Source organism: Astatotilapia calliptera, chromosome 19, assembly GCF_900246225.1.
Source record: "Astatotilapia calliptera chromosome 19, fAstCal1.2, whole genome shotgun sequence".
NCBI lineage: Eukaryota > Metazoa > Chordata > Actinopteri > Cichliformes > Cichlidae > Astatotilapia > Astatotilapia calliptera.
This window is the reverse complement of record NC_039320.1, coordinates 4,200,844-4,210,247: the sequence shown is the minus strand read 5'-3', so window position 1 is coordinate 4,210,247 and position 9,404 is coordinate 4,200,844. Positions and strand designations below refer to the sequence as shown.

General features: G+C 39.7%; 1 protein-coding gene across 5 annotated transcripts in view; it reads left to right on the top strand.

Annotated features, from left to right (window-relative positions):
- Positions 1 to 1,028: 1,028 nt before the first annotated feature.
- rab11fip5a (RAB11 family interacting protein 5a (class I)) overlaps positions 1,029 to 9,404 on the top strand; it is a 30,806-nt gene continuing 22,430 nt past the window's right edge. For 4 of the 5 annotated variants that reach the window (XM_026152043.1, XM_026152042.1, XM_026152040.1 and 1 more), the window contains exon 1: positions 1,030 to 2,021. In XM_026152043.1, coding sequence (XP_026007828.1) covers positions 1,645 to 2,021 — 377 coding nt within the window. In that variant the 5' untranslated portion in view covers positions 1,030 to 1,644. Of the gene's footprint in view, positions 2,022 to 9,404 lie in introns of all 5 variants that reach the window. The other variant, XM_026152044.1, reaches the window with a different exon arrangement.

The window sequence follows — 9,404 nt, the reverse complement described above, 5'->3', positions numbered from 1 at the left end:
GAAACCATCATGTGACACAGGATGTGCCAATAATATCCGTGTAGTCACCTACATGCCAGTTATTGTTGACTTAATGTCATGACCTTTGGCACTTTCGATGGGGGAAATCCTGCCTGCAGGACTGATTAAAACAACGTGGCTTTTATATTTTTTATCATTACAGATACCCAAAGGTCTTCTGTACAAGTACACAATGCTAATAGAAACACAATGTTATACTCTGTTTGTGAAAAACTAACCAAAGGTCTTCAGAAAACACTTGAACTCATAAGCTTGCCAGCTGATGTGTGAAGCTAAGTGTTAGCATACTGCTAACACAGTGGATGATCGGGAAGGCATGTAATTCTGCAGTTATTCGATCCAAATTCAGACAAAGTATTTGTAAATCATCATAAATGACTGACAATCTGCCCATTGTATGGATCAGTGATGGAAAACCAACCAGCGTGGATAAAGATACAGTCTAGAAGTGAATTACACTGAGATAAAAGTGATGGAAAAGTGGTCAAACAACAGTCAGCAAACTGATCTGTAAACCCTGAATGAAATTATTGGTCTCTACATCAATAAATTTTAACACTAAATGGGAGGCTTAAGTATCCACGACACAATCTGCTGAAAGATCTGATATTTAGGACTAATCCACTTCATTGTGTTCTATTGATAATAGAGCGACGCGATTGGTTGTAGGTCTCCTTAAAACTCAAAATACATGAACAACTGAAAGATGCTTTTTTGTATTAACAAATTATTGGTAAAGTAAACCTCAAAGTGATTGAGTGGTCATTAAAATGTGTTCAGAATTTTAAAATGAATGAAAATTCAGCTCATAAATGATAAATCATGACACACTGCTCTCCACTGCATATCATAATTGGAATCAGTAATTTACTTGGTATCAGAGCAAAGCCAAGATTTCACACAACACTAAAATTAAAATGCTAAAATTAAAGTGAAACTAACAAAAAACTAAAAAGAATTAAAAACAAAAAAGTTAAATTGAGCTCAAAATAATAATAACAAAAAAATAGGAAACTCTAATAACTCTGGTGTGCTGTGGTGGAGTTATGTTGGCACACGCTGTCACGGAAACTTCGTCTGGCTTTGTAGTTGTGCAGCTTGTAACTCAGACAAACAGGTTAAGGGCGGAGTGTTGTTGATGTGATGCTTGAATAATAGCTTTCACCCAGGGGATACATCGGGCCCTACGTTACAGCCCAGGCACGTGTGTGTGTGTGATTTCTCCGTGCATGCAGCCATGTGTCGAGTCGGCGCTGAACTTCCTCGTCCTGCATTAGAAGAAGGAGGATAGAGAGGCGTGACGTCGCTGGCCGCAGACAGGCCCGTGCGGCAGGGGGAGAGAGGCAGGGACGGACGCTGCTGCTGCCGCAGAGCAGACTGAAGAATCGCAGGAGCAGCCGGGCACGAAACAACCGGCAACCACGGCAACTTTGTAGAGACGCCAGACGGCCATAATGCGGCACCGCCCGCCGACGACCCCGGAGCTGATGTGACTGTGCACAACCAGAACCGGGAGGAAGCGGCGGACACCACCACCTCCCTTCGCTCTCTCTCTCTCGGTGTGTGCGCAGCCGGTCGGTTTGTCGTTCTGTCTGTCTGGAGGGAGGAGGTGGGGGGACGGACATGTCCTCGCTAAACGTACCGGAGGACCAGAAATGGGTACCGACACACGTCCAGGTGACGGTTCTGAGAGGCAGGGGCTTACGGGGCAAGGGCAAGCACGGCACCAGCGATGTGTACACCATCATCCAGCTCGGGAAGGAGAAGTACTCGACCGGCGTGGCGGAGAAGACGACCGAGCCGGAGTGGAAGGAGGAGTGCTCGTTCGAGCTGCAGCCCGGTGTGCTGGAGAGCGGCGGGCAGAGCGGATACCCGGCTGGGAGCTGCGAGCTAATCCTGACGGTGATGCACAGGGCGCTCATTGGGCTGGACGTGTTCCTCGGACAGGCTGTGATCCCTCTGGATAAAGTCTTTCTCGAAAGTAGATGCGTGAAAAACGAGTAAGTCCAACTGTCTCCGCTTGTAATAGTTGTGTGTGTGTTTTTAGTACGAGAACCTGCTACAGTGTGGCAAAAAAGCTGCGTGGATATGCTTTCACGTGTTGTTGTTTTATCTAATTTCCCATATCCCTTGAACCCGTCAAGGGTGTTTTTCTTGTCCAGTCCGCTTTTTGTCCCGTTTAACTCGCCACACAGTTTGTTGTTAGATACAAACACAGCTGTCAAATCTCTGGTGCTGCATCAGGGCCCTGCAGACACACCCTCCCTCCTCCCACAGACAGACCAAACTAACTCTTAGCAACCATCAGCGCACTCCCCACTGAGGCTCAAGGCTCCCCTACAACTTCTGCAAACCTCACATCCTCCACAATGTTTACATCATCAGCTGCTTGCGGTCGGTTCTTTAGAAAAGAAAAAACCCCACCAACAACAACAACTGTTGTTTCCCCATAGCTGAGGCATAGAGTAGAGCTGGATTAATGCTTGTCCCAAATCCAGGGATTAACCAACAGTTACATGATCCCAATAAAGCTTCAAGGTATTTTTAGCAATAACATGCTGTTTCACACAAGCCCCGCCCACTACAGCAGGAAGTTTGGTGATAAATCTTTGGAGGAATCTTTCCGTTTCTTTTTCATGGTAACAGAAATCTTCTTTTTTTTTTGTGCATCTCTCTCTAATGGTGCAAACAGGAGCTTTTCTTTTCTTTTTTTGTTGATAACACCTTTCAACACCTTCAGAGAATATCGAAATGTGTGACATTTGTAGGTTGAGTAATAATGGCACATAAGCAGTTAGCTGTTAGATAAAAAGGTGGGTTTTGCACTGATGGTTCAAAGGCACTTTTAGCAAAAGATCTGACATTTACAGGAAGGTTTTGGATACCTAAAGGTTTTCCTACTGCTTGCGTGTTCGTACCACTGCTCCAAAACTTGACGAGCTTCCCTTCTACTTTTCATCCACCAAACCAGGGTCAATAAAAAAGTAAGTCCAGTTGTTATATCTGACAGTAGCAATAAGTGCTACTCAGAACTGGTACATGATCTTGCCCCATCATGCTGACACCACACTAAAAGATGTTATGTTTTGTCGTGTTGGCTAACAAAATGCCACATGAAGCAGTTTTTTTTAAAAATCTTTTAAGTGACTGCCACCTGACCTAAGTGTGCTTTCAGTCAAACAGAGCCATGAATTTGAGACGAAAGGGGAGCAAGTCTCCTCCAGTCGGCCCTGTTGGAGCTGGTCAATTGAAGGTTAGAGCCAGCCTGTGATGATGATGATGTGTCAGCAGTTTGGTGCTGTGGTACATTCAGTGTCTTCACGTGGGATTCAGTGAATGTTCACTGGTTATTAGCAACACCAGCAGCTTTCAAAGCTTCCAGCTTCAATTCTCGTCTTTGCTACTGAAGAGAAAATATATGCTAGAAGGTTTGCAAAAGACCCCCCAAAACAAACATTTGAACACAACGATTTACAATAGTTGACTTTGATACATAAAAAAGCTTATAATTAGACATTTCTTCTTATTCTTCCAACACCAAAACACTATACCCAGCCAATGCGTGTATAATTTAAAGACAAGAAAGGCTACCTGTGGGCTGAAGGTATTCAGCATCTGCTCGCTCCCTGTTCTCTGAGTTTTGCTACACAATCAGATCCTGTATGTTCTGACTACTCTTGCATTAAATCATGGGAAATGTTCAAACAGGAACTTAGAACAAATAGAAAAGTTTGCTCATTTTAAAAAGATACTTCCAACTACTAGCTACTACTATAAGCCTCTGGTCGTATTAGGCCTTGTGAGGTTATTACAACAAACCCCCCTGAGTGTATTGGCTTTTCATTTTGTAGGATAATGGCTATTCTCATTCTGAGAAAAGTAGTATTTGTTTGCTGCATGTTAATGTGTTTTCTGCAGAACCTGTTGTATTTCTCAAGTGCACCAGTTTTTAAAGTTTGATTCAAACAAAAACTCTCATAAGAGCTTTGTCTAACAAATATGGAAGCTAGCGAAGTACAGATAAGCTAATAAGAGATTGTGCAAAAGTCTTGAACTGCCTGTTATGTTTTATGAAATAGGTGCATTTTGAAATGTGCAAACATGCATGGAAATACAGTATATAAATCAAAAGCACAGTTTGTACAATTCTAAAAAGCTTGATAGTCAATATTTGGTATGACTTACTTACTTTAATTCTTCAACATAGTCTGAGTTCACTTAGGCAGCTTTCTTTAGGAAGTTCACCAGGCTTCTGGAAGGTCTTCCAAAGCTCTTCTTTAGATTTTAGCTGCCTTTTGTTTCATTCTGTCAAGATGATCCCACACTGGAGGCCAATCCATGACTGACAGTGTCCATTGTGTGTTTTTCTATCAAGGTATGCTTTTACTGTGTTGTCCATATGCTTGGAATCAATTCCATGCTTAAAAATGAAGCAGTAGCCAATCAGCTGCATTCAAAACCGATATTGCATGGTGCATTAAAATCTGACATTACTTTGCGTGTTCATATTTACATCAGTTTTTACAAGTTCTCCGACACCACTGACTGAGATGCAGCTTCAAACCATGACTAAGCCTCCACCGTGTTTTACAGATTGCTGTAGATGCTCACTGATGTGTCTCTCTCCTAACTCCCTTATACATATTAATGTACTAATATTAAGATTCGTCACTCTCTAGGACCTCTTGCCATTGCTTTTAAGCTCAGTTCTTGTGTACACTGGAATTCCTCTAACAGTAGATGGACCAACTGAAGAATATTGTTTTCAAATACTGTTCAAGATGGTTTTTCTTTTGTTTTTTAGGCTTACTACTTTTTCTTTTCGCCTCCACTTGTCTAGTTTCTGTTTCAAATTGCACACCATGCTGAGATATACAAAGTTTTCGGCTAATAGCTCGTTGGGAATCACCTTGTTGGTACAAAAATACTATTTTTCTTCAAGTCAAACTGTTATTGTTGACATGTTTTTCGTTTTCTTTTCTTTTTTTTTTAGATGTACAGTGCTGTACACGCTAGTGATCATAACTAATGAACAACTTCAGTAGATTGTGTTTTGATAGAACCCTGTTAAATGTAGTAGCTACTTTTGGCAGCTCCCTCTTCACAAGGGGTCACCACAGCGGGACGCTCCGCATGCTTGATTTGGCAGAGCTTATGCCGAATGCCCTTCCGAATGCAACCCTAAAGTTCAAAACCAAATTGAACTGAACTGTTTGTCGAAACCAGAAAATAAAGTGTTACAGTGATAATGGGACAAAACAGCTCAGTTTATTAATATTCAGTTTGAGTTGACAGTTGATGCTTGACACTTAACGTACCCCTCTCCATCATTACTGTGATCTTCTGCTTTGGAGAACATTTTGTCATCAGGTTGATCATTTTATGTAACTTTCCATTCATTGTATACATGGTTTGAATACATATACGATCATTAAGGTGACAATATTTAAATATTTTTAAGGAAAATGAACATGAGAAAGACGAGAAGTCTAGTTTGACATACACAATGCAAAATTGGTTTCCTCAAGTGTGCTGTTTGTGTTAGTTGAGTTTTTTTTGGATGGTGATCAAATCTAGAGGGAAACATAAATGATGGCAGTAAAATCTGATAATAAAAACATGATGAAAGTACGACTGATAGACGGCTTACATAAGGTTAGAAAGAGAACCGGTAGCTTTTCAACTCACTCAACAACCATGAAACGAGATTAAAAGTGACCTTTCCTTTTAGACTGCCATGCAATTTAATGGGAAAACACAGAATAATGCAGTGACAACAGCCTTGTAATTATTTTAGCAGAGGTTAAGAAGCAAGGTGTGCATCTGTAACTTTACAGATTTTAATAGTTAGCCCTTTGGAAGAGTTTGAAGCATCACACTGTATATTTCTACCCCCCCAGCCACCCTATTTTCTGACTTTTATTGTCTGCAGGATTCATCATTTTCCATACAGTGTACTTCTGAATCAGCATGTTCCAGTCAGTGAGTGGAAATGAGGAATGAGCTTTAAATTTGGACGCATTTATATTGGACTGCATGAGTTAACTCTGCTCATTTGACTTGCCTTGTGATTCTGTTAAAAATGAATCGATAAACAACTTGTAATTCAACATTAACACAGGACTTCGCTTTGAGCTGAGCCTTTTGACTTAGATGGAGTCTTACTTGCCTTTTTAAAACCCAAGAATGCGAGAGGAAAAGTGTTGGTAATGAATTTAACCAAGTGTTTATCTTTAACATGAGTTGCAACCTCCGATACGTTTAACTGAGTAGCACAATTGTTACTTCAAGGAATATGTCATTAAACAATTTAGCTACATTATTGTGTCTGTAGGTCAGAAAGGTTGCGTTACTTGCTAGCTTCTGTTTCTCCAGGACTGGCTAGCTTAATGCTTTAATAAAAGTGTTATACCATATTTTTGTATGAAACCAATGAGGATGCTGCCAGTTTGTCTTGTATGTATGTGTCATCAAGTGCATGTATTGGTTTAATTTCTTTAAACAAGTCAGCTAAAACAAAAAGTCCCATAGTGACAATGTTTTCAACCTTATCATGTAGCTAATGTTAGCTTAAGCTAGTTATCTATTGCTAGCTTAACAAATTAAGAAAAGCTATCAAAATCAAGTGTTTACTGGTAGTAGAGTTTCAATATTAATTGCTCAAATATTCAAAAAGGTATCAAATTTGTTGAAGGGTACAGAATGACTAAGTTGGTGCTAAAACGGTGTTTAGTACCTTGACTTGTTCCTAATTCATGACAAAATCAATGGTAATGAATTTTTTTAAATACATCAAATATATCTAGTAACTGGTTTAAATGAGATTTTCACCTTTTATTTTAGTTTGAATATGCATGGCACTGAAAATATTGGAGTTTTGACTCATTGTAAGACTGCAAAATGATAAATCATGAATCTATTGTGAAAGTTGCCTACAGTGAAAACTGAGGCAATTTCAATCAATAAGCACTCTAGGTTCGGTAACTTTTTGTAGTAACAGAGAAGCTTTACACAAGTATGTAAGAGTATTAAAAACACAGTTTATATTCATAGTTAGCAATGAAAGAAGTAAAAGAAAACATATCAAATATGTTCCTCCTTCAGTAATTCTTTTCAAGAAACAAAGATAGAAGTGGATCTTCCTTCAAAAGAGTGACCACAGCATATTTGCATTTTGCATTACTGGTGTAGAGCAGATTACTGGAAAGGTGGGCGTTCGGTGAATTCCCCTACTGGGTCTGTCAGGAAGAAGCTACAAAGGCCCTGCCAGTGCAGCATGCATACCAGGGAACCCATGTTGTTAACAGAAAATTCATTTTGCCAGGCTTTTGCTGATTATCAGATTTGCCATATTCAGGTTTCCTTTATAATCAAGTTTCTTCCCAAGAGTATAAATGTCAGCTCTTTTATTCAGTTATTTATTTATTTATTCTTTGCTGCCTGCCAGTGATTCTTTACTGGTTCAGTGCTTCTTGTTGTGCTAAGATTATATATTTAGATTTGGTGCTTTACAACTTCTTCTTTGTATCGGCTCTCTGTCACAGTTCCCTGCCCTGTTGTGTATGTGTAGGAAGAAAATCTGTGATGTTGTTTCAGGCCTGAGAGCTGAACGTCTATTTGCTGAGTGAGGCAGGAAGATGGTGTGTTTATTTCTGTGTGTGAGAGAGAGAGATGTAGATCCAGAAAAATCCTCTGCTAAGAGCCAACAGACTTTCAGTAGCTACAAGCTGAAGAAAATCTAGTCTAATGGACATTAAAAGTTATATAACAGTGTGACCTGTTAAGTCACCCTAGATAATATAAATGTAGCATGGCTTTCTGGGAAAATTTTCCATGGAGATTTTTCAGACAATAATCTGTATAGATTATACAGATAGCCGAGTATGCAGGAGTCCACTGGTCGTTCGAGGGATATGTTCCTGAGTGATGGAGAGGCAGTGTGTGTCTACATCACAAAAATCTCATCAGACCATCTGGTTGTATTCAACAAAGCCAGAAAGTAAAGGAGAGGAGGCGCACATAGAGGATGACTGCTGTTTTGTTTGCTAATATTTTGTAGCAGGCCACAATTGCTAGATGAGTTTGACTTGCTTCCAGATCTAGGTCAGCTAACATTGCTGCCTTTTCGTGTATTTCTAGCTAGTCAAATAGCTAGCATGCTAATGTAAAGTTATTTTAAAGTGATGCCAGGTTAGCTCCTCTCTAGTATTAGCATTGTGCCATAGTGTGGCATATTGTATAATATCATCAGTATAGTGGTTACTAACAGTGGCAGTGAGGGGTACCTTTGGAGTTTGTATTTATAGCTAATGCTTGCTTTTTGTCAAGATTGAAGTGTAATCACTACTTTAAAATTAAAAATGCAAACATTCTTGCTTTTCCTTGATGACCAAATTACATTTGGAATCATGAGAAATCTCTTAAGTTTATTAGACTCTACGTAAGTCGATGAACAATCCCCTGATTTTAATTTTTTTTATGATGAAGGTAATGAGTAGTGATGTGATTAAACTAAGGTAATTTAAGGGGTTAGATAATGTGAGTTAATCTGTAGTGAATACCTCTTTGTTACTTGCAGAGCATCACTGGTGAGTTAAGTAGTCATTCAGGAGGGAAATACAGTTTATTGAAAGATGATAGGGAAAAGTTATACATGCCCGATTGCTTAAGTTTCCCATTGAGTCCCCCGTCCTGAAAGTCTTAGCTCTGTTGCCAAATTTTCTTCTCATTTGCTTCTTTCTTACTCGGTACTTAGATATTTAATGGTAGTTGTTGTACATAAACCTTGGAAAGCTGGCAGACTCGAGCGTCACATTTCGGCTACTTTTCAGACTGAAACACTGGAACGCAGTGGTGGCAAGAATGTGGCAAACTTTGCGTTGCAAAAAATGTTCTTGGATGTCTTCTGGTGGCCTTGCATATTAGTGCCTGATTCTTGTAGATATAGCTTAAAACCTGATTACAATGTATTATTTGGCATAGCCTGCGTTAGTATTCTGTAATCTGCATTTATTTTTATTTTGCATTTTCTTTTATTGTGGATTCTTTTTTTCTGTCTGTTATTGCAGTCTATCTAGTTTTTATACAACGAGCATTCATGTCCAGGTTTATTTATCACTCATTTATCCCTAATATGTATCTGCGACTATGTGGTTTTAAAGAATTGGGAGGGAAGTTGGTCGGTAGGTTTTTCGCTCATAGCATCCAGATGTGGAATGTGGTTTGGGTCTCACAGCCTGTCTGCTTCTTCTGCTGAGGAAGCAGGAATCCAGGGCATATTACCAGTATTACCCACAGTATTCCTGAAGGGCTTGTTGGCCTAATTAATTCAGAAAGGTGTAATGGGAAGTGTTCAGTGTTGGTAACTCAAATGAACAACACTG